The following is a 26,509-nucleotide window of genomic DNA, read 5'->3' as shown; positions in this document are numbered from 1 at the left end:
GTGAAGTTTCCTCGGACCCTGATTTCATTCTCAGGTCCCTGTGCCCCAAGCCAGCATAATGAACTCCTTTTCCTCCACCTCAGAAGTTTTCCACAGCCAGTTCCTAGGAATACACCCTGTCATTCCTTCCCCCCCCCCCAAAGAAAGCCCCTTCGTATGAGGGGTGTGAGCGTTCCTCCAGTGGGTTGTGCCCAGTGACTGACTCAGCCTGGCTAGCTGGCGGCAGGCTCCCGGGGCTAGGCGGGCAGAGGAAGGTGGCACCGCAGCTGGCGCTAGGGGTGCAGAAACCGAGCGCCTAGGCAGCGCGGGTCGCGACCACGAAGCGGGCCAGTACGCTGGAGGCGGCGGCATCTGCTTCGGGGTTAGGGGGCATCGGACCTCGAGAGCCCAGACCTCCTCTAACCCGGGGGTGGGAAGTAGGGCGGGCGCAGGGCATTTGGGGGCGTGCGTGTGTATGCGCGCGCGGGTAAGGGTGAGTGTGTGTGTATGTGTGCGGTGGGTGGCGGAGCAGCTACAGCCACACGTCCTCCCCCGTGCATTTGGGCAGAGGCAGAGGAGCGCGCGCCCGGCGGCGGCGGGAGGGCCCGCTGTGCGGTGTGGGGGCTGGGACGACACTGAACGTGAAGAGCGGGGAGAGGCGGCGGCAGCAGGGGGGAGGGGCGGCGACGACGAGGAGATGAGGGAGCGGGGCCCCCTCCCCCTGCCCCTGCAGCCCATCCCCGTGCGGGGCTGAGGAGCTAGGGCAGGGGAAGCCGTGGGGCTGGGCCACGTCCCTCGCCCGGCCCGGGAGCGGGCGGCTTTTGTGTCTGGATGCAGCCCTGGAGCGGGGTGCAGGGCTCTCCTCAGAGGGCGCTGTGTGAGTGAGTGAGTGTGTGTCTGAGTGTGAGCGTGTGTGCGTGTGTGTGCTAGAGTCGACCCCGGGCCCGGACCTCCCGCCTCCCGCTGTCAGCAGCTCTTGCGGCTCCAGGCGCGGAGGCGGCGGCAGAGGGGCTCGGCCCCCGCACATGCCGCCGGCCCCAGAAGGGGGCTGCCCCCAGGCCGCGGTCCTCATCGCCGTCCCTATCTGCCGACCCCCCGCTGGCCAGGCCGCCCTTAGGCCCGGTCCTTCTGCCAAACTTTGCAAAGTCGGGCCCGCGTCCCCCTCGCCCTTGGTCGTTCCCGGGTTCGGCTGCGGCGACAGCACCGAGAGCAGCAGCAGCCCCAGCGGCGGCGGCGAGAGAAGGAGGAGGCGGCGGCGGCGGCGGCAGCAGCATCAAAGAAACGCGATTCCCGCTGCCTGGGGGGGAGTCATGCTTTGCAGTCTGTAATGTCAGCAGAACAGGAGAAGGATCCCATTGCGCTGAAGAGAGTTCGAGGTAACTAGCCGGGGGAGGTGGGTGAAGGGGAGAGTGAGTGAACGGTGGGCAAGAGGAGATGGGTGGGTGGGTGAGGGTTAGGGGCAGGGGCGGGGGCGGGGAGGTGTTCCGGGGGCGCAGTCCGGGGCCTAACTCTACAGAGCCCGCCTGGCCCCAGCGCGATCCGAGCTTTGCCTTGACCGACATCCTCCCAGTCCCTGCTTGCAACCCCACGGATGCCCGGGGCGCGACGTGTTGCCTACGGGGATTTTGTGTGGGGAGCAAGCTGTTGAAGTCGCCTCCAGCATCTCCATCTCGTCTTCCCCTTCCGTACTCCTCTCTTGTCTCCCGCGGTGCTGCCAGCTCTCGATCTTCACCAGAGTTACCTGCCCAGGAAGGACCCGTGTGGTAGAGACCAGGAGTGATTTTTCCAAAAGTTAGTTTGCCTGCCCGAGACACTTTGGGAAGGAAGGTTGTAGGGCCTTCACCATTAACAACAATAACAAGCCAGAAACTTCGTTTCCTTAACGGTTAAGAATTTATATCCCAAATACACTAACGTTCACAGCGCTTTGCAAACCATAAAGCGCTTTGCTAGTGCTGATTATAAATTTAATAGGCAGTTACCCAATAGCGTTCACAGTACGACTCAATCCCGTTTTATGAATTAATTTTTGCTTTATTTTTACTTGTAAACAATGAAAGATCTTTTAGAATGTGTTTTTTTCCTGTTGCCTCATTGTTTCAGAAAATCAAGAAGGTATGCTCTACTAAAATGGATTAAGAAAGATCAGCTCTCACATAGGAATTAGGAGAAGTCTACTTAGATCTTTTTCTCATTTTTAGGCACAACAAATCAAGTTAGCAAGCAAATATTTATTAAAGTTCCTACTTTGCATCGAATATCGTATCCTTTCATATAAACTCCTAGGATATAAAAAAATACAAAAACCAGTCCCTACTTTCAAGGGGCTTACAATCTAATGGGGAAGGCAACATGCATGCTATTATGTATAAACAATATTTATTCAGGATAGTTTAGCGCTAACTTGAGAGGGAAAGTAATTAGGTTAAGGAGTATCTAGAAACAATTTGTGCAGAAGGTGGAACTTTTAGTTTAGACTTAAAGGTTTATTACATAAAATTTTAAAAAAAGTTTCTTGGAAACAATATTTATCTAAACAAATTAAGAAAAACAATTTCCCCCCCAAATTAATGTGTAATAAATAATTTCTCTATGGACAAAAGTAACTGTAGAAGTCAGTCTTTACAACCCTCTATCTTCTGTAGTTGGGGCAGCACAGAAAAAAGGCAACCGGAAGCATCTAGTTAGAGAATTGATTATTTATTTAATTTGCTAATTTAAAAGTAAAGTCTGATATGCAGAACAAGTCCTTAAAGAGGTCAATGGAGCTAGTCTGTGTCAAACTCAAATACAAATAAATCCCTTTGGCATTTTGCCCATTAAAACCACAAATTAAAATTTTCTATGTTCTATTGCATTTTAATTTAATTTGTTAAACATTTTCCAATTATGTTTTTATCAGATTTAGACTGTGGGTGGCTGGATGGGTGAGAGTTTGACACCTCTGATCTAGGCCAATCATCTTATTTTACAGAGAAGGAAATTGAGGCCCAGAGAGAGCTCATCCAAGCTGATTCAAAACTCTTTCAAAAGTCATCTGAGAAATTTAATTGTTGTTCAGTTATTCATTGGTGAAGCTTTGCCAGCTTGTCTTCTTTATGCTTGTGTTTATGACTTGCCAAGACCCCTTAAGGAATAGATTTTCTTAGGTACAATTATTCCCTTGATATTTTGCCACATTTATTACAAATTGGTCTTTGGGGATGGAAACAACTATCAGTTTTATGCTTTTGACCTCAGTCATTGAAATTATGTCTCTAAGTATTATCTAGGTAAAAATATTTTAGCCTTGCTTAAGGGATATAGCTTTATGTACATTTTATTTAAGCTGATGATGCTTTCAAACCTGTTTACTCTGTCTTTAGTTGGCAATGCCTTATAATACATTCATGTGGCTTAAGGATACACTTTGCTTAATGAGTATAAAAGAAAAGTCCCTATACAAAGTTGTGATAAATAATTTTGTAATAACTGGTTTACTGATTTGAGAGTTATTAAAGGCACCAACATATTTATGGGGCATCTTTGTAACAAAATTCTGCAGAACTTTGCTATTTCAAAATTCACCATTCTAAAGATATCATTACATTAGACCCAAGGCTTCTTAAAATTTTTTCACTTGCAACCCCTTTTCACCCAAGAAAGTTTTACATGACCCTAGGTATATAGGTTTATCAAATAAGTTTGCAAATCAAACATTTATTGATAATAAATATAATTTCATGGCTCCCACATTCAGTTATGTGATTCCACATGAGGTCATGATCCCACAGTTTAAGAAGCTTTGCATTAGACTGTTATCTAGTGATACATTCATTCTTGAGTTTCCAAAAGTAGGAAAATCTCCTGAATACTAAGTATACACTACATTGATAATAAAGAGGCAAAGGATAAATGAAATTCCATACACATATAACTTTTGCTTCCAAAATGAGAAGGTTTGGGATTAATTAGTAATTTATCAGGATGAATTAAGGAGAACTGAACTTAGAAACTTTTCCTACTAGTCTTGGTATCTTTATTCAAGTATCCCAATTTTAATGATTCCTGAATATTCAAGGACTAGTCTAGTTAAATATTCAGAGGCTCATAATGATTTGATGAATTCTTTGGCAATTGTACCTAAGTATTGCCAGCACCCTAGGACAAATTGAAGAATGTCAGTGTCTGAACCCTCTTCAGGTCTCTATGCCTTCTCTTTATCCTGTTTTCCCATCCATTCAGGTCTGCCTTGCAGTTTGAGGAATCTAGATTCCTTCAGAGATTAATTTATACTAAATTGTGAGTGGGATTTAACTCTTGAAGGAAGATTTAGCATTTTAAAAGAGAAAGTTGTTTACCTAATTGAATTTCTAATTGGTAGTATGGCTGTAGAAGCTCATTGCCTGCTCTGAAGTCCTCAAGCTACTCCACTTAGTTTCTCAAAAAGTAACTACAGTAATACTTCTATTAACTAAAATAAGTCTTCCAATGAAGAGTTTTTTTTTTTTTCAGGGAGAATGGAAACCCTCTACTGCAACAGAATATCAAAGTGATCTGTCTTGTGATAATCTTTTTTTAAACTTTAAATAAAAATGTTTTAAAAATTGTTTTTAAATTTTAAGTTCCAAATTCTATTTGTCCCTTCTTCCCTCCATGACAGGGTAAGCAATCACATATAAAACATGTACAATATAAAACATTTTCATATTAGTCATTTTTATAAGAATATTCAAATTAAAGGGGAAAAATAAAAGAAAAATTTAAAAAATAGCACGCTTCCATCTGTATTCGATTAATATCAGCTTTTTCTCTGGAGGTGAATAGTCCTCTGGAATTTCTTGGATGATTGTATTGCTGAGAATAGCTGACAGTTCTTCGTCCAACAATATTGCTGCTGCTGTGAACAATGTTCTCCTGATTCTATTCTTTTCACTATGCATCTTTTAATAATCTTAAAGAGCTACTACAGTATATTTAGAAGTTTAGTAACTTGCCCTGGGTCACAGTGAGATCCATGATTTAGACTCTGTTCTTGTGACTCTAAATCTAGCACTCTTCATTGTCCCTTTCATCATTACATCCTTTCAATTCCATACAAGGAAACTGAGACTTAAAGAAATAAAACAACTTGTCAAAAATCACACAAATTAAGCTAGATAGTAGCAATAGAGTTGGGTCTCTTGACTCTTGGTTTAATCCTTTTTTTTTTTCCTGACTTTAGTATCTTCAAATACTTCAGTATCACAAATAGAAATAGCAGATGTTTAAATAGCTGTTGTATGCCAGAAAGTGGTAGATACAAGAAATAAAAAGAATTTTTTAAATGACATAGCTACTCTCCTCAAAAAGCTTATATACTACTGGGGGGGGGGGGGGGGGGAATGTATACATAAGTAAGTATAATATGGGGTAGAAACAGTCTAGATAAAGGAGACTTCCAGGCCAATTGTTCCAGGAAAATTTAAAAGAAGATAATATTTTTAGGTGGGTGAATCAGGGAAGTTTTATGTAGGAGATCACATCTGACTTGAGCTTTAAATGACAATTCAGCAAGTATTTATTAAGCAGCTACTACTTGCTGAGCACTTTGCTAGAGTCTGAGGATACATAAATAAAATGTCCTCAAGAAGCTCAATTACAGGAATATAACAAGAACCCAGATAAAGAACCCAATAAAATTTATACAAAGTAAATTTGTGGGAAAGAAGGACTAATCATTGGAGAGGGGATATAAGAGGTATCATACAGGATACCTTAGTTGTCAATTAAGCTGAGCTTTGAAAGAATATAAGAATTCTAAAGGGGAAAAGTGAGGAGGGAGTGCTTTACAAGGACAGAGGAAAATCTATTTGAATATACATAAAGACATGTGTTGTTCAGGAAGCTAGTAGTTCAATTGGTCTGAAACATAAATACATGAAGGGAAATATTGTGATATAAATCTGGCAAAGTGGTTTGTAGCAAGATCATTGAGGAGTTTATTAAGGAGTCATATTAAGGAGTTTATATTTTGGCCCATTTGCCCTAGGGAGCCACTGAAGGGTTGTCAGTTTGATAGTGACATGATCAGACCAATCAGTGCTTTAGGAAGATTATTTTGGTATAGAAAAATGAATTGGGGAGACCAAAAATTAGAGGGAAAGAAATTAGTGTGGAAGTTAATACAATAATTGGAGAGAGCCTGAAAAAGAGTAGTGATTGAAATGTGAGTAATGAGGAAGAGATTTCATAGGGGAATAATGAGTGGGACTGGGTAACCAAGATCACTGATTGGATGTGGGGAGGGAAGGATGTAGGAGACACAAGAGTTAGAACAGGCACTGAAGTTAGAGAGTTTATAGGGGAGCAAAGGAGGGATAAGGGGGAGAGATGATGCTGCTCTAAACATACCTTAAGGATGTTTGAAAGTGAATTTGAGGGGGAAGATGAATTCATATTCTTTTGGAGGTGCCTGCAGAACATCTAAGTAGAGATATCTAGCAAAAAAAGATATATGGGACTACACTTAAGTGGAGAGATTATACAAGATTATAAATCATCTGTATATACATGAGATTATAGTGAGAAAAGAGGAAATGGTCTAGGATAGAGTTTTACAGGGCATGTATGTCAGGTATAGGAAGAAGATGGCAATCTGGCTAAGAAAGTAAGAATAGGTGGGAAGTAAAACAGGTGAAAGTTGTGTAAAAGCTAAAGAAGGGGATGGTCAGCATTGTGTCAAAAACAGTAGAAAGATCTAGTAGGCTGAGGACTGAGAAAAGGCCATTGGATTGAGTATATAAGGGATCATTAGCAATTTCAGTAGAATGGATGAGGTTGGACATCAGATGGTGGGTGGTTAGGAAGTAGAGGCAAAAATATTTGAAAAATATTCTTTCTAGGAGTTTTTAGTAGCCAAAAAGAGAAAAAAAAAAGGGGGGGGGGAGGAAGGAGAGAAAGCAAGAAGTGGGGAGGGAGGAGAGCGAGAAAGAGAGGAGGAGGAAAGGAGGAGAGAGAGAGAGAGAGAGAGATGTAAGAACATAGTTTGAAGGATGACAATTTCAAGGGGAGGGTTTGTGGGGAGGAATTGTTGTTTTTTAAAGAATGGTGGCTCTAAAAATGTTTTAAGAAAAAGAAAAAAATTCATAGACCAATAGAATCTGATGATCAAATATAGAAAGAGTTGGTTGATGAAGTCAGGCTTTTGAAATATTGAAATATCTTTGATCATGGATATAAAAATCATCTAATCAAAATTCATCTTGTAATTGATGAAACTAAGGCCCAGTGAGATTAACTGTCTTAACCAAAGTCACACATGTATCCAGTGGAAGAGCTCCCAGGATTTTAACTTAGATCATTTTATGCTAAAGCCAGTGAGTTCTCTTGATGCTATACCATACTGCCACCAAGACAGTAGGACAGACATGAAATCAAGGAATTAGCCTTGACAAGGAAGGGACCTGCTTTTTGAGATTAGTTAAAAATATTTTATGATTTAAAATATACCCAAATTCTTAGTAAAATAATATTGAAAGTCAGACAACTAAATATGTCTTTGGAAGTATGACCGAAGAATGAGTACATCAGTATAAGAACAGAGAAAATTCTGGAAGCAAGGAGTTCTCTACAGACTTGTGCTAGAGATAGGGAGATTTCAGGTCCTAGAAGTCAGTGATAAAGAAATTTCATTATAAAGAAATTGAATATAAGGAGACCTCAGCACTTTCTTGGAAGTAGGCCTTTTTAGTCCCTCCCTTCACCTCCCATTTTCTACCTTTGGTTATCCTAGGAAAACAAGAAAGAGGAAAAGAATATAAGAACTGTGATTTGGGAGGCTTCCCTGCTTTCTCAAAAGAAAGGTTTGACACTTGCCTGAAATTCCCTTAGTTAGAAATAAATCCTTTGAGTTCACATTTAGAAATTAAAAGCTCTAAAATATTCTTTGAAGTAGTCCATTAATAAATTCATTCACACTAAAAGATATTTAATTCAATACAATGGGTGTAAATGACTGATATTTGAATCTTTTTTGATTTTCCTAGTGGATAGGAGAAAGAGAGTACTGAGTAGAATAATAGATGGGAATGGTTATCACCTTTAGGGAGGAAAGGGATGAGGCAGCTAGAGATGTTGGAGATTTTTTTGATAAAACAAACTTAGCCATGATTTATAGTCTTAGAGAATTTCCTACAGCACTGAGAAGTAAATTATCTTCCTAAGGAAGCTTAGTTGACATGTGTCAGGAGCTTGTCTTTCTATTTCTAAGGCTGATTCTCTATCCAGTATACCAGATTGCCTCTTAGCATAAACTTTCCTCCCCATAGTTACAGAAGATAAACAACTCAAATTTAACAATTCTGATGAGCAGCCCTATGTACATTCAGTTATGTGAGAGGATAAATAGAAGCTGTGTCTGGAGGTATTTTTGTGACTAACTGAAGCTCTGTTTTTACATGATTTATGAAGATTTAAATTTTTTTCTCAACTATTTAGTTATAAAGGAAGTTCACTCCCAAGGGATTTATTAATTGAAGTATTTATTATACATCGCACATATGCACCATCTCCATGTCCTTTCTTCACCTTTTTAAGTGTAGTTCTGAATCCCATGGGACTCAGTAAAGATAAAGAATCATTATTTGGAGAAAGAGGTGAATTGGCATTTGGAAACATAAATATTCAAAATCTGAAATCAAAAGCTGGGAGTGCTTCTTTTTTTAAAAAAAATCATCCAGTGTATACAGTGAGCTAAGTATTGAAGACACTGTCTTTTACTTATATTTTTTAAAAGAAAGGCAGCTTTTAACTATAAAGGCCTTTTACTAGATATTTGTCATATATTCAATTTAGTTTAATTCATTTCCATGTTTTTAAAGAACTTATTATACGCAGAGCACATTGTTGTTCACAGAGTTCCTGCTTTCATTGTGCATATAATCATATAGATAGGAATTAAAAAAAAAATGTTACTGAGCAGTACATGAGACAGTAAAAAACAGTGAAATGTGAAATTTCTAGAGAATAAATTCATACCAGTTAGAGAGATCAAGGAAAGCTTCCTGGAGAAGCTAGCATTTATGCTGGACTTTGAAAGATGGACAGAAATTAAAAGGCAATAGGAGCAGCTAGGTGGCGCAACCGACAGAGCACCAGCCCTGAAGTCAAGAGGATCTGAGTTCAAATGTGACCTCAGACACTTAACACTTCCTACCTGTGTGACCCTGGGCAAGCACTTAAACCCAGTTGCATCAGCAAAAAATAAATAAATAAATAAATTAGTTAGTAATTAATTAAAAGGTAAAAACAGGAAATGACGGAGGCCAATCCAGATAGGAAACTATATGCACAAAGGAACATTGACATGACAAAGTAAAGGATTTATATGGGAGTTGTGAGTAATCCATTTTGGCTGACATATAGAATGCACAAAAGGGATTAGTGTGAGATAACATGAATAGAGGGCCTTGAATGCTAGGCAGTTTAGTTTCTATAATGTGTTATGTTCATATATTAATTCACAAAACAAGCCCATGATAAAGTTTACTATAGTTAAGCAGGTGTTTTGTGTGAGGACACAAAAAGCAAGTGGTTTGGTTCATACTTGAGTGAATCATTGGAAATAAGATTAGGAACTGTATTTCTTTACTATTAATCCTAATCCTATGATCAGCTATCATTAAAAAAAGTATTTACTTAGTGCTATGTGGTACTGTATCAGTTATAAAATATTTTATAGTATACTCTGTAGGTATTATGTATAAGATTAAAACATATAGAACTGAATATCAAAGTTGCAAGAGTACTCAGGAATTATCTAGCCCAGTCTTCTACTTGGATATAATCTCTTCTGTTACATAATAGAAAGATGATCACTCAATTTTGCTTAAAAAATCTCAAGTGAGAAATAAATCAATATTTTTTCTATTTATAAAACCTCTTATACCTATGTAATATATAGAAATACTTCAATGGATCTACGATATATTGCATATACAATATGTATGTATTTATAAATTCTATATTAAAATTATTACATATTAACTATATTATTAATTATTGATGTGACATTATGTACAATGTATTATATGCATGTTATATTATATTATATTGTAACCTGTTCATACTATCTTCTAACATTTATCTAGTATCAAGTACAATGCTATCCAGTCTTTGGGCATTGAATAAATATTGGTTTTTAATTTGGCTGAGCACAGCATTCAATTTCTATTTTGATGCAATATTATGAATGTGGCCCTGAATACTATAAAATAAATAAAGTGTAATTATGTTCTGTTAGATCCTGCAAAGGTAGAAATATTTTCAGTATGGACCAGGCTTTGCCTTTCCCGAAGTAGCTTCACTAATTGCAACAAAGCTCATCATCTGAAGATTGACTAGACATGATAAAACTTTTTGGCCTTGGCAATTCATGAAATACATAAAAATGCATGCAGTTGTCTTCTACTTAAGCAGTGATGATAGGGAAATGATGAGTAGAAGAGGATCTTAGGAATACCAAAGTTATAAGGCTCTTTAGTAAAACTAATCAAACTATTGGTATTTTGTGTGCTATCACACTACTGAAGAAATATGTTAATACAGACATTCTCACTATAGAATGAAAACATAAGATTTAAAGAGCTTGCAACTAAGAGGAAAGACCACTGTCAGCCAAATGAAAGAATAACTTACTAGAAGAGGCAAATAAAGGAATCTGTGGGAATGATTTCTTGTTGCAGCCAAAGATAACAGGAAATACTTCATGGTACATGTAGTTTTAGAGCTAGTATGGTACAATAAACAGAATATAGAACTTGAGTTTATATTCAGCCTTTAACCCTTGCTACTACCCTTGTGAGTATGGGCAAGTCCCTCAATTTTCTCATTTGTAAAACAAGGGTAACATTACTTTATAAGTACCTATTCCTGAGGATTATTGTAAAGATCAAGTATAACAAGGTTTGTAAAGACTTTGTAAACCTTAAAGTCTTATATAAATGTTAGCTATTTTCTTTCTTGGAAGTTTTGTAATGAAAGTAAAGAAAGTTTGTGCACCAATGTCTGCTCTGCTTCCTCTGAAGGAAGTAGAGAAGGTCTATGAAGAAGTTAGCAAGATCCTCCAAATTAAGTTTGATTATATGTGACTTTGTAAATGTGATACTTCTGACTTTGGTATAAATAGGCACATAAGGAACCAATGGTAAAAACTAAGTTGGAAAATATTCAGATTCAAGGAAGGAAAGAGGCTAAAGACTTCTAGTCCACTCAGAAACTTTTTTAAAGTAGAAAGTCCAAAAGAGGTGAATGTGGCAAATCAAATAATAACAAGGGATTCTAACACAGGAGATAAATAAAGTTTGGCACTGCAGGTAGATCCTGGGAGAAATAGTACAATTGTGAGTACTTTTGGGCCAAAAAATAATGGTCTCTGGTCCCTATTCCTCCGTTGACCATTGATCCTATTTCCTTCCCTTCTCCTAGTCTATTTTTGTAAATAAGGGAGAAAGAATATTGCAAACTTCAGGAACATCAGTTCTAGAGCACTGTAGAAAGGCAGTATGGTACTGAAGAAAGAAAACTTATCTCTCTTTTTTGTACTCCATCCCCCATTTCCTACCTGGGGCAAAGCCCTAGCCTCTCATCTATGATGACAAGTATCAAACAATAGAATAAGAAATGTAAATGACTTGCTTTGGCTATTATTACTACATTTTCAGCTATCTGTTATAAACATTGTCCCAGGAAGGTATTTGGGGCTTCAAATAACACCACTGCCTAGCCAGCAACTTTTGGAATCTTTGAATCAAGGCTCTAGGCTGGCAGCATCTCACTTAAAACAGGTAGGATTTTCTAGTTTCTAATGAGCAGTCCTCAATGCAGAAAGGGATATTTAAGAAAAACTTTCAGATATATGGGTTTCAGGGACATTTTTAACTCAATATAAGTATATAAATCTATCAAAAATGACTTCTATAAATTGAAAATATAATTCTTAGCAAAAACCTAAAGTTTTAGATATACAGTCAAGGACACATGATGGACTAAGATTAAAAATCAGTAGTTTTCATTGACTTCTTTTGAAGTAATATGGTTGAAGACATAACTTATCAGTTAAGAAAAACAAGCAAAGAAAAAGGAAGATTTAGGGGCAGCTAGGTGGCGCGATAGAGCACCAGCCCTGAAGTCAAGACAATCTGAGTTCAAATATGACCTCAGACACTTAACACTGCCTAACTGTGTGACCCTGAGCAAATCACTTAACCCCAATTGCCTCAGCAAAAAAAAAAAGAAAAGAAAAGATAAAATATGTGGCTGAGTCTGCCATGTGTCAGAAAGAAAGAAGGATAGAGAAGGGGAGACCTGCTGTTAGTTGAAGAACAGAAGAGATAGCCCATAATGGTTGAGGTATCTGCAATAAGAAAAGAACCAGAGAGAGAGGTAGGGCTGTAGGCACAACATTAGACTCAAGGGAAATATGATTTCTTTTCTGTTGACAGAAAACTGCCTTCTTAAGTTCATGACATGACCCATTGCTGTATCTTTTCTAAGACTCATTGCTTTTGCTAAAGCTAAACTTGTCTTTTCCATGATTATGATAGCTCTTTTCCACATAGCTGAAAGATCCAGGTGGAGGAACCATCTGGTACCTTATTTTATAGATGGAGAAATGGAGACCGAAAAATTGAGGGACTCTTCCAAGGCTATATGAGGAGCAGAACCAAATTTGAGCAACGTGTTTATTACTGATATATTAAGCATTCTAACACAGAAAAGAGCAGTAATAATGGAAATTTCAGGATACACTGTACATAGCCATCTGTCTCATGTGCTGTTCAGAGCAAAGGTCAGAGTCATTGTTGAATGCTTTAATTAAACTGTTAGTTACATAAGACTTACCTGCCTTTACATGCCATGCAATCCACCAGTATTTCCATAAATCTTTCATGGAGGCCCCATGCACGAAAGGCCTTTGTCACACTTAGAAAAAAGTGTTGGATGCAGTTTGGCTTTTCATTTGTTCAAAATGAACATGAAATTAGAAGAAAAAATAAAAATGAAAAGACTAATTGCAATTAAAGAGAATTAAACATGCTTTATTTCAAAAGGCTTTTGTTTTCTATCTGAAAATGAGAAAATAAAGATACAATATTTATTGTTGTTTCTTAGAGAAGTTTAATACAAAATAGACAAAAAAAAGTCTAGAAACCATCTTAGCTTCTCTTTGCCAAACAGATCAAAGGGCAATGCCCATTTAGAATATAAGCTCATTTGTAAAACATCACTAATGAAGTTGATAAAAGATTAAGAACACTATTTATAAAAGAGCAAAAATCAGTTAAAGAAACAGCAAACCTTTAGAGAGTAGCTTGAATGTGAGATCTAATAAATCAAATATTCCCCCAAAGCAATTATGGATGAAAACACTAGAACTACAAATAGATGTGAAATGTAAAAAATCTGTAGGTACTTTTAATAGATACTTATTGACTTGACTTTTTATAGTAATTTTTTCTCATCTGATAAAACCACTACATTTAAAGGCAGTCTCCCTTTACTCATTGTATAATGGATAATAGCAATTTAAAGGTTGATTAGGCAATAATGATTGAACTTCACAGATACATACTATATTAGAGATATCTCAGTTTTGAAAACATTTGAGAATCAATTCTCAATATATAACAAATAAGGAAGATTCCTAAAGGATAGAAAAGTCATAAATGATGCTTTGTTGTCCCTCCCCCAAGCATCAGAAAACATTAGAAACATCCAACTAATGTGCTTACTTTCTCATTTCTAAAAAAAACTTTATGAAGCGAGCTCATAAAGAGGGCTCCCTTGATGAAAATCTGAAAAGCACAGAGGTAGACTTTTTGTAGGCCTTTTTCTAAAGTAGAGAACATTTTTAGAGTTACACACTTCAGAGTTGTAGCCAATATAAGAACCCCACTGCTTGTTGATTCTAAGAAAGAATATGACTAGGTAGAACAAAATTCAGCCATATTCAGACAGGAATTTCCTCCCAAGTATATATAAAATACATATAAATTATATAAGGTTCCTTCGCAAGCATAAATGACAACTTTTTTTCATTTATCTGCCACTGAATTAATATCATATGAACTGGTGTGTGTGTGTGTGTGTGTGTGTGTGTGTGTGTGTGTGTGTGTGTTACAGGCTCTGAAATTATCCTTCCAATAATTCTTCCAACAGCAATGTCAGACATAATCCCTATAGCTACTATAATTCCCCTCAGGATTCTAATTGGTCATGGTTGTCCAATGCTATAGCTCATTGGTTTTCAAAGAGTGATCATAGGACCTCTGAGAGTTCACAAAGTTAAAACAATTTTTACAATATAATACTAAAAGTCGTCTTTTTTCCCCCCAACTACCTCTGTGTGTAGCTAAATTTGTTTCATATATTTAAAACAAAGCATTATAACAAACCAAATATAGAATGCATATATGACATCCAGTCTTCTATAAAAATAGACATTAAAGAGATTTGCCAAAATATTTAAAATAGTGCCAATTCTAATGTTTTTTTTTTCCTTTTGGAAAATGTTTTCATAAAATGTATTATTTATGTTAGCATTTAACATATTTATTATCATAAGTGAACTTAATATTTTTAAATTTCATTTTAATTTCATGTGGTGAGTATCAGCAGATAAAACCCATATAATATAAATAAGAGCTATTTAGAATCTTTCATAATTTTAAAGATTATAAAGGTGTTCTTCTATAGCTACTATTGTAGCTCATAAGTCTTTACCTTTTTCCTCTTCTTTTCATCCCCTCTTCCTTCCCCATTATTTTACTGGTGTGTGTGTGTGTGTGTGTGTGTGTGTGTGTGTGTGTGTGTGTGTGTATGAGAGAGAGAGAGAGAGACAGACAGACACAGAGAGAGAGATCTGGGGAATGTGGGCCTAGAAAGAAATGTGTCATAGAACATGTAACAAAAAAGTTTATCTTGTTGGCAGTACTTTTCTCTCCTTAGTCCTGAGGCATGCTATAGTTTTTTTGTTCAGCTCCTTATAAAGCCTTGAATCTGTCTTTCCTCATTTTACTCCATCTATCTATTCTGATTTTGCTTCCTTATGTAGACAGTACTGCCAAGTCACTACTGTCCTAGGTTCTGATGAAAAAGTTTAAATCTTGTGACTCTTTATAATGCATAAGTCCTCCTTTGGTCAAGGTATTTGGGAGAAGAAATTGGAGTGAAAAAATGCTCTCTTTCCTTCTACTAGGAGATATTTTTCTCAAGGTTCTAAGGTTGCTTCCATTAAGCAGCTAGATTCTTGAATCCTCAGTTCCAACTAGTTTTCTGGTTTTATACAAGTCCCAAAGGGCATGGCCAAGTTCTTCAACCAATCTTAACATACTTCCTGTTGCTCCTAATTAAAATGCCTGGATTGAATTGGACATGTCCAAACCTTGTTAACACATAGTTTACACTTCTAATTGATTCAGTTGAGATTTGCTTTAACTTGATAAAGGTAGTGGAGCATACTAGCTTGCCAGTTACCTTAAATGGAATAGGGATAATTTGTTTGACTCAGTCACTTCCATATATATACATGAACTGACAATCCTTTAAAAATTTTTCATATGAATATCTAAGTTTTCCAAATGCTCATTAACAAGTGATATTGTATTTATTGGTACAATTAACACAGTCTCTTTAATAAAATTTACAGTATTGTGGGAGATTGTTTCATCCATACTAGAAAAAAAAGCTGATAGAAAATATATCAATGAAATTATGACATGAAACTATATAATGATCCTTCAACACAAGCTTCTTGTCCAGTTATTACAGATGAATCTTTGGCTTAATTCTGAATTGAATCATAGAAATAATTGGGGCTACATGACCTTTAGGACTGCACTGTGCTTTGAACAATCACAAAAACATGCTTCTTTTTCTAAAACTTCTAATGGTATTTTGTTTTTCCAATTACATATAAAGACTATTTTTAACATTGATTTTTTTAAAATAAAATTTTGAACTCCAAATTTTTTCTGTCCCTTATCTCCTTTCCTCCCAAAATGGTAAGCAGTTTGATATAGGTTATATATGTGCAATTATGTAAAACATTTCTACATTAATTATGTTGTGAGAAAAAGAACAGAAGGGGAAAAAAAAACATGGAAAAATGAAAATAACATGCCTTCATTGGCATTCAGACTCCATCATTTCTTTCTCTAGATGTAGATAGAATTTTCCTTCATGAGTTTTTTGAAATTGTCAAACAAGACAACAATGTTGCTGTTACTGCATACAATGTGTATAATGTGTATTAATGTTCTGGTTCTGCTCACTTTACTTTGTATCAGTTTGTGTTTTTCTGAAATCGGCTGGCCCATCTTTTCTTATAGCGCAATAGTATTCCATTATAATTATATGCAACTTGTTCAGTCGTTCCCCTTTTGATAGTCGTCCTCTCAATTTTCAATTCCTTGGCACCACAAAAAGAACTGTTGTAAATATTTTTGTACATTTAGGTCCTTTTCTCTTTTTTTAATGATCTCTTTGGGATAAAGACCTAGCAGTAATATTGCTGAATCAAAGAGTATGCAGTTTGATTTCCCTTTGGAAATAGTTCCAAATAACTCTCTAGGGTGGTTGGATCAGTTCAGAATTCCACCAGTGGTACATTATTTTCCCATATTCCCTCCAACATTTATCATTCTCCTTTTCTGTCATATTAACCAATCTTATAGATAAGCCATAATACCTCAGAGTTGTTTAAATTTTTATTTCTCTAATCAGTTGTGATTTGGAGCATTTTTTATTTTTACTATAGCTAGCTTTGATTTCTTTATCTGAAAATGCCTGTTCATAGTCTTTGACCATTTATTAATTGGGGAATTACTTATATTCTTATAAATTTGATTCAGTTTTACATATATTTGAGAAATGAGATATTTATCTGAGATACATGCTGGAAAAATTGTTTTCCACTTTTCCACTTTTCTACCTCTCTTGATTACATTGGAAAATTCACTTAAACTAGTATTCTCTTGATGTTTGTTTGTTTTCTAGACCTCTTGATTTTGTCCATATGGGTAACTCCAGGCATGGAAGTGCCCTTCAGTGATATAGACTATCTTGATTGCCCAAGATATTATGGGAGGCAGGAATTGAAGACAGACTGTTCTGACTTTAAAGCTGCTCTTTATTTACTGTGACATTATGTCTCTAGTGATGCTATAAAGAAAAAGCTCTTAACACATTGAAAATTTTTTCTATAGAGGATTTATAGGAAAATTTAGACAAGAATAAGCAGAATAAAAACACATAGTGGGGTTGTGATTTACATTGATGAAAGGAGTATCCACACCGATAAATGGTAGATATTTCAAAGCACCAAAGTATGTATTGTATAGCTGCTAAGTTTCACCCAAATGAGCTTGATAATATGAATGTTAATGCATAATATATACAATAAGATATCACAAAGTTGAAATAATTGAGGTAGCAGGCTAGTCTGACTTGGTTTCCCAATAGAAAATAATTTCCTCCCATACAGAGACTATTTTGATTTTGTCTTCTTGAGAATTTAGCTCAATTACTTTAATGTGGCAGTTATTCAATAAATATGTCTGAGTTGAATTAGCAGAAATTATAAAATATAGAATATTTGAAAAAGTTTCATTTTATTGGTGCTAAAAGTACTTTAACATCTAGGAATTCATTGCTGTCCCAAAAAACTAAGGACAAGTTCAGGAAATCCTTGATCTAGGAATTCATTGCTGTCCCAAAAAACTAAGGACAAGTTCAGGAAATCTTTGATCTTGAAAGTTTGGTTTGAAAAGACTGTTGGTTTTAGGCTGTATTTTCACTTCTTCATGTAAGTCTAGACATTATATCCAACTATTAATTTTCTTCAAGCTCTTTGTTTGAGGTGGTTACCCAGAAGGAGACCCATGATACTGCTCTTAACTCTTTCTTCTGGGCATTGCACTATAGCTAGTGAGGTTCCCCCCCACCCCAATCAATGTATTTCCCATCAACAAATCAGTCACAAATAGTTAATCTTAACAAAACCGTTTAATGAAAATGCAAAGCAAACATTTAATATTTACATAACATTCCACCCATATACCTCAGTTATATTCTCTCGCTAATGTATACAGCAGGCATAGGGAGAATGGGCACAAAACTGGAGTCCTAGGGTAGTAAAGGACCCAAATAGGGAACTCATGTGATCTGGGCAACTTGCAACTCTGGAACTAAATTTTATTGTCCTTTTTATCTTAAGAAATGTCCATACATGGCTTTCTTCAACAATGAGATGATTCAAACCAGTTCCAACTGTTCAGTGATGAAGAGAGCCATCTACACCCAGAGAGAGGACTGTGGGAACTGAGTGTGGTTCACAGCATAGCATTTTCATTCTTTTTGTTGTTTGCTTGTATTTTGTTTCTCTTTTTTATTGTGCAGCACGATAATTGTATAAATATGTATAAATATGTATGCATATATATTGGATTTAGCATATATTTTTACCCATGTTTAACATAAATTGGATTACTTGCCATGTAGGGGAGGGCATGGTAGAAGGGGAGGGAATTGAAACACAAGGTTTTGCAAGGGCTAATGTTGAATTGTCCTCGTGGACATATGTGTATATGTTTTGAAAAATAAAAAGTTTTAATTAAAAAAAAACTGGCCATAAAAGTTCTTTGATGAATATATAGCTTCAGTGTTCAACAGATTTTTACACCAGTAAGCTAAACTGATCCCTTAGGTACTTCATTAATGCCTCACTGGGCAGGACATCATAGCTGGACCATTGATCCACTGAGCTAATTTTCTGCTGCTTCTAAGCTATTTTCAGCTTTGGGCTTAACTAATCAAGACTTAACAGTCTTTCAGCTGAAGCACAGAAAAATATCTTCTAGCTTAGAGAATAAAGTATATTTTCTCAAATCCTTATCTTCAGCAGCAAGTTTTAATAGATAATATAAATTGTATAGTTTTTCAGTAGCAAATTGCAGTGGAGAGTACTCCAGCTTCTCATTGGTTAACTAGTCTGCCTAACAATAAATGACAGTGCAGACAGTTATAATCTTCCTCTGAAAGATTTAAAACTTGTTCTTTTGCCTCTTCCTCTTGTTAAATTTTTCTTGGTTCAGTAGATAGGTCCTTTCTACAACTGACCCCATTTTTGGTTAATGATTGGATGGTCAGTAATCAAATTCTTATGTTCTATTTATAATCAAGTTAGTAACATTTGTCCCATAATCATAGAACAATCCTGATGTCCATATTTCTTTAGTTATTAACCCAGAATTTTTCTTCTTGATATACAAATCACTGAAGCAGACTGTGTTCTTTCACTCTAATGTGCTATTGCTTACCATATGCAAATAAGCAACTACTATCTCAGAACTCTGAGTCAGACTTAGCTCAATACCTACTTCTTTTTGAATTCTAAAAAGACCTGTATCCCAGACAAATAATGTGTAAAGGCAGATAACACAACAGCTGCTTTTCCTCAGAAACAGACTTATGACCCAGACAGGTGAATTGTTAGGAGTCTCCTTCTTCCACAGGAAACATAAACATTATCTTAGTAATAAATTATTTGGAAGTTTTAACTTAAAATTAAATATGGCATTTCATAGGTCTTGTATTAGGAAGGTATGAATGTGGTTCTAATATTTAGGTATATTTATCCTCTTCAAGTCAGTAGACAACTGACTTGTATTACAAGCTAGATTTTTGCTTACAGTATTATACTTATATAGCCTAATAGTCCAGTGTCACCTTTAATAAAATAAGGAAAGGCCAGGGGAAGGAAGAGATTTCCAGTAAGTAGTGAAAGTTGAAGAATGAAAGCTATGTGACCCTGGGCAAGTCACTTAACCCCAATTGCTTTAGCAGAAAAAGAAAACCCTCAGCTACATAGTTTTTGGCACTGTTTTCTCCTATTCATAAATATATTCTACTTTAAGGGAGTCTCTTAAAGAGGTTAAGAGGAATCTAGGAAATAAGCAGAAATTACATTATAAACAAATGGAAGTAGCAACTAGTGTCCTAGCAATCCACTTTCTCTCCTAAATTTCTTAACTCCTAGCTATTGCTATAGAATGATAGGAAAGTATTAATCCCCTACTACAATGTCTTAGTAGATACTTAATAGATATTTAAGTTAAATTGAATTGACTTCAGTTCTAGAATCAATTGCAACTTGTATTTATGGAAGATGTCAAGGGAATAAGAGTCATTTCAACATACACTCTAGTTTTAAAAGCAGTTGCTTAATGGTACTTTTTTTACCCCTGCATTCTGACATGGACGTGGGAGAAATTAAAACTAGACAGCTACATATATTTCGTTTCCAGAAACTTGAAGAAATGTCTGAAGGATTCTGCTGTGCCTAAACCATAATGACCAGAAGCCCTCACTCATCTCTCATTGATTTCATTATGGATGGGAATCCCAGGATGTTCATTTGATCTTTCCATTATTGGCAGTTGAGAAAATTACATAATAAGTACATAATATTTGCTAAATTGAGGACTTAGAATAGAGATTTTTCTATGGGAGGAGTTAGTAGATTAAGAATTTAATTTTTTTGTATAAATAGTTTTTTTTCCCCCAAAATACATGCAAAGGTAGTTTTCAACATTCACCCTTTCAAAACCTTGTGTTCCAAATTTTTCTCCCTCTCTTTCCCCACTCTCTCTCCTAGCCAGCAAGTAATCCAATATATGTTAAAACATGTACAATTCTTCTATACATATTTCTACATTTATCATGCTGAATAGGAAAAATCAGATCAAAAAGGAAAAATAAGGAAAAACAAAAAGCAGGCAAACAGAAACAAAAAAAGGTGGAAAAACTATGTTGTGATCCACATTCAGTCCCCATAGTCTTCTTTCTGGATGCAGATGGCTCTCTCAATCACGAATCTATTGGAATTGGCTTGAATCAACGCATTGTTGAAAAGAACCACGTCCATTAGAATTGATCATCATATAATCTTGTTGGTGTTATGTACAATGTTCTTTTGGTTCTACTCACTTTCTGAAATCATCCTGCTGATCATTTTTTAATAGAATTATATCCCATAACTTTCATATATCATAACTTAGCCATTTCCCAACTGATGGGCATCCATTCAGCTTCCAGTTTATTGCCACTACAAAAAAAGGCTGCTATAAATGTTTTTGTACATGTGGGTCCTTTTCCCTTTTTTAATGATCTCTTACAGGCCCAAGAAATACTGCTGGATCAAAGGGTATGCATAGTTTGATAGAGCTTTGGACAGAATTCCAAGTTGCTCTGCAGAATGGTTGGATCCATTCATAACTCTACCAACAATGTGTTAGTGTCCCAGTTTTCCCACATCCCCTCCAACATTTATCATTACCTTTTCCTGTCATCTTAGTCAATTTGAGAGGTTGTACCTCAGAATTGTCTTAATTTGTATTTCTTTGATCAATAGTGATTTACAACATTTTTTCATGTGACTAAAAATTGGTTTTAATTTGTCTGAAAATTGTCTGCTCATATCCTTTGACTATTTTATCAATTGGAGAAAGGCTTGTTTTCTTATAAATTTGAGTCAATTCTCTATATATTTTAGAAATGAAGCCTTTATCAGAACCCTTGAATGTAAATTTTTTTTTCTCAGTTTTCTGCTTCCCTTCTAATCTTGTTTGTATTGGTTTTGTTTGTAGAAAACATCTTTAATTTAATATAATAAAAATTATTTATTTTGCATTTCATACTGTACTAGGAATTTAATTCTTATAACTTTGTACCCTAAATGGATTTAAGGCAGTTTTGTTCACAGCTTGCTTGACAGTTACAAGTTTACTAAAAGGATCCTAAATGTCAGAGTTTTAATATGCCTAATTATAGTAATTAAGTACTGGTTAGTTTGCTAGACTGTGACCATTAAGGGATCATATTATCCTCTTCTTTTTGTTCCTTACAATTAACAAGAATTTTCTTTGTGGAAAAAAATTTTTTTTTTCATACGATCACAAATTTAGAGCTGGAATTGACTTGAGGTGATCTAGTCTAAATTTTCTTCCCTTATTTTATAGATAACTGAGGTCAGAGAAGTAAAATGACTTACCCAAGAATATATAGTTTATAAGCGGCAAAGGCAAGATGAAACCCAAAGTCCTCTAACTTGAAATACAGCCCTTTTCCCATTGTATTATCTCCCTGTGCAAAGCATTTATTTGAGCCTTCCCAATGACATATAGTATACTTCTAACATGACCATTTTACACAACGAAACAAATAAAATTCCTTGTGCATGCTTGGGTTTTTTACCTTTGTTGGTCCTCTATTAGACTATCATCTGATTCTGCAGTCAGCAGTAATGAACACAAAAGTGTAGATTAGGATAAAATATTTTTATGTGTTTGTATTGGAATATATTTAATTATGGTTTTAAGAATATACTATATAGATGAACATAGAGGTTAAAAAAGAGAGACTGGCTTACACATTAATATTTGTACTTTTAGGGATGCTATATCTGATAAAAAATTAATACTTGTGAAAAAATATTTAAAGTGATGTTATAAAATTAAATATACACACACATATATTTTACAAAGTTAACTGTTATTACTACTACTAGCCTCTCTGCTGTGATACGGGAGCCACCTGCTAGTGGCTGCTGGGGTCTAACTCAGACCTGTAGAATGGATCTCTTCATGTAAGAGGATGATGATGATGATACAAGGAGACTAAGAGTTAGTTGCATTCTCTGACCTCTGTTCTCTGACCTCTCTCCTCTTCCCTCTTGCCTCCAATTTATTTCCTTCCCGATCCACAAGGGATATCTGCGAAGGCTGCTTTGCAACTCCAAGTTTAGGATTCAGAGCTGTGGAGGCTCTCGAAAATTGACCCGCCTCTGCACTTAGGCATGGTCCTTAACAATTCCTCATTTTTTGTTTTGTGGAAACACAATTATTTTTCCCCCACAGCATGGTCAGTAAGTTTATGCATTAGCTGTTGTCTAAGTCCACATGCTAAGGTATCTTAGTCCACATGCTAGGGAGTGCAAACAGCACTATAGAAGGTATTGAAGCTTGTGAGATGTCCTGGAGGCAAACTTTCAAACAGAGAAGAGGACTGAAGTCAGAGCAGGCATTTAAGTCTCTCATCAGTCTCCTGGCTTGCCCTTTGATGTACTGGCCTCTTTACTTATCCCAACTAAAAACTCTTACCTGGTCTTTTCTCCCTTTCCTTCCTGGCGGGTTACCGAAGGAACTCTGAGAGGATCCTACTCACAAACAGCTCTGGAGTGCAGCTGCTTTTTGGTTTCTTGTGTTTCTTATGTCCCACGTTCAGGCATCATATGTTGTGATATGGAAGCCAACTGCTAGTGGCTGCTGGAGGTCTAACTCAAACCTGTAGAACAGATCTCTTCATGTGAGAGGATGATAATGATACAAGGAGACTCAGAGGTAGTTGGTTCTCTGTTCTCTGACCTCTTTCCTCTTCCCTCTTGCCTCCAATTTATTTCATTCCCAATTCACAACGGACATCTGTGAAGGCTGCTTTGCAACTCCTATAAGTTTATGATTCACAGCTGTGCAGGCTCTCGGAGAACTGACCTGCCCCTTCACCTAGGCATGGGCTTTAACACTTCTCCATAGAGAATATTTTCATATGGCTTTCCCTTTCTTTTGTCTTCTGATTTTTTTTTTTTTTTGGCTGAGGCAATTGGGATTAAGTGACTTGTCCAGGATCACACAGCTAGGAATTGTTAAGTGTCTGAGGCCAGATGGATTCAGGTCCTCTTGACTTCAGGGCTGGTGCCCTATCCACTGCGCCCTCTAGCTGCCCCTCTGATTTCTTTTATAGTGTTTACATGTCTAGATTGATAGGACTCAGCTCCTCCAATAGCATGTCAATTAGTGTCATTTCCAGCATCTTCTATCTTTTCTGCCACTCTACTCTCACTGGAAAAGTAGACAAGAGTGGGGCATTCTTTATTTTATTTTGTGAGTTGCCATGATGAAATAGTTCAAGACCCAATGGTCAGTCTACTGATGCTGAACTTCTCTGCACTTAGCACAATGCCAGAAACACAGTAGATACTTAATTGGGCTTTTCAGTAGCACGACTGATTGATTAACTAGATTACTTCCCAGAAACTAGACACAGTTTATTGCTAGGGTTTTATCTGAAGTTCTTCCATCATGGTAGAGCTATGCTTCTGTTGCTCTGAAATGAGAATATGCATGGGGAAAAAAATTCATCTTTGTTTTCACTGACTTCTAGCTGAAATTTAATCTTCCCTTTCATTGTTTAAAAGTGTTATTCTGAGGAAGGATGCACTAGACAGAGGCGTCTAGGACACACAAAAAGATTAATAATTGCGTAGTAATTAATTTAGTCTCCTAGATATTGTACTGTAATGAGCTGGCTTTGTGAAACAGAATTTGTTATAGCTGTGTTTCTCCATCCCTTTGCCTATTAGCCATATATATGGGGCAAACCTAACATCCTGGTGGAACTTTTTAGTCATAGATATGAACATTCACTGACTTGTCAGTTAGTCAACCAATTATTTGTTAAATATTTATGTGCTAACTGCTATTAAGTACTACTGTATTAACTGCTGAGTATATATATTCAAATAAAAACAAAGGTGGTTCATGCCTACAAGGAACTTATAACCTAATAGGAGAAGACAACACATTAAAAGGGATGTGAAATGTGGAGTAGTGTTACTGTAAAGAAACACTAAGGATGTCTAAAGAATGGAGCCATTGCTCATTTGAGCCCTTGCTCAAAATAATGAAAGAGGAAAGCAACCAAATGGTGAAGTCCAGATAATGAAGGCTGTCTGGTCTGGGACCTTCCCCAAATGGAGGTTCTAGGAAAAATTCCCCATTAGGAGAAGGGATTTTGGGGAATAGGAAGAGAAAGTAGCAAAAACATTATAGCAAAGTCTAAAAAATAGGTACAGAATATGTGAACTGAAGCATAAGATTTACATTGAATTAGAAGTTTCATTTTTTGTGATTATGGTTTTTTGGGGAGTAATATATAGAGCAGTCAGACTAGATGAAGCTACAACTTTGGGTTAATATTCAAACTCATTTTGGTAGTAATTTTACGGTGAATGAAACTAGAATAAGTCCTTTTTAAAAAACTACTTGAAAGTATAGAAATTGTAATTAATAATTTTCATGTTATGTGATCAATTTGAGAATATTCTGATGTAAAGCTACTGAGCTTTTATATTCTAAAGATAACAAAAGGTAAGTGCTGTTTCCTGTGATAATTTCATCTTCCTAGAATAAAAACAAGTGATGCTTGTAATAGACTTCCTTTCATAGGACTGGCATAATTATACTTACTTATAAATGAAAAATATTATTTGAATCAAAACTTTGTAGGTGGTGACAGTGGACTGGATGGGTTAGGAGGACCAGGTGTACAACTTGGAAGCCCAGATAAGAAAAAGCGGAAAACAAATACCCAGGTAAATTACCATGAAAATTTTTTTTCCTCTCATTTTCCCCTTTTTGGTTTGATCTGGCTTGATCCAGTTTTCAGTTAGAAAGGAAATTGGACATGGTTAAATATTTACCCCAGTTCGCAGATCCTATCACAATTCTTTCTTGACTAAATTTTTTACTTTCCATAAAATTATTTTTGTGTCCTAGAGACATAAATTTAGGCAAGAAGAAATAAAGACAGGAAATCTTGTAAATCATTGAAAAATCTTATGTCATATTTTATTAAGTCTCTGCTATTTTCAAATATGACAATATAGTTCAGTTAAAATAAAACTCTGAAATATTTATGGGGAAACTAATTTTTTAAAGCATTATAAAAATTGGGTATTATGGAAATAATTATACATACACAAAGTAGTAGAGTAGGCATCCTTTGCTTCTATAGTATGTGGTTGAAAATATATAGTTGAAGACTTAGGTCATTTTTATTCCCTATAGATTGAAGCATTCTTTTTAAAATGGAAAACTAGTGATAAATACATTGTGCATAGAGATATTTTTCTACTAAAATCACTATTATAAAATTTGCAATGTGACTGAATCAGTAAATTTATTTTTCCACTTTATAGTCCTGAAATGCCTTGTTTTAACAACTCCTTTCTGAAATGTAGCTAAGAAAATATTTCAGATCTATTTCTAATTCTCTTATTTTATAGTTATTCAGAGGTTAATAAATTTTTGTAATTAGAATCTTTTGTATCTTAATTGACTTATTTCCCCAAATTTGTAAGTAATAGCAGTAAAGGTAAATTATGTGATCTCTCATGAAAATAACATGTACTTCTATAATATTACATAAAGATTAATTTAAATTTGGTACCTTTTCTTGTTGGATTTTTTAAAAAGAAAAATGAATATGAAATACAAATAAAAGATTATGAAATGCAAAAAATTAAAAGTTTAAAAAAGTAAGGGATTACATTTCCTGTAGCACAAGCCCAAAAATACTGACTAGAAAAGATGTCATTTTGTGCTGTGACAAAAAGATAATTTATCTTATAGTCTTTTGTTCATAATACATATTTTACTTTTCATTCTCATTTCAG

At 36.0% G+C, this 26,509-nt stretch overlaps 1 protein-coding gene across 2 annotated transcripts in view; it reads left to right on the top strand.

The window, feature by feature from the left end:
- The first annotated feature begins 1,219 nt into the window (after positions 1 to 1,219).
- Positions 1,220 to 26,509, top strand: part of LOC127551178 (pygopus homolog 1) — a 119,991-nt gene continuing 94,701 nt past the window's right edge. Inside the window, exons 1-2 of one of the 2 annotated variants that reach the window (XM_051980699.1) lie at positions 1,220 to 1,355; positions 25,341 to 25,426. In XM_051980699.1, coding sequence (XP_051836659.1) covers positions 1,307 to 1,355; positions 25,341 to 25,426 — 135 coding nt within the window. In that variant the 5' untranslated portion in view covers positions 1,220 to 1,306. The remainder of the gene's footprint in view (positions 1,356 to 25,340; positions 25,427 to 26,509) is intronic. The other variant, XM_051980697.1, reaches the window with a different exon arrangement.

The sequence above is a fragment of the Antechinus flavipes genome, chromosome 2 (assembly GCF_016432865.1).
Source record: "Antechinus flavipes isolate AdamAnt ecotype Samford, QLD, Australia chromosome 2, AdamAnt_v2, whole genome shotgun sequence".
Taxonomy (NCBI): domain Eukaryota; kingdom Metazoa; phylum Chordata; class Mammalia; order Dasyuromorphia; family Dasyuridae; genus Antechinus; species Antechinus flavipes.
This window is presented reverse-complemented; position numbering and strand designations above follow the sequence as displayed.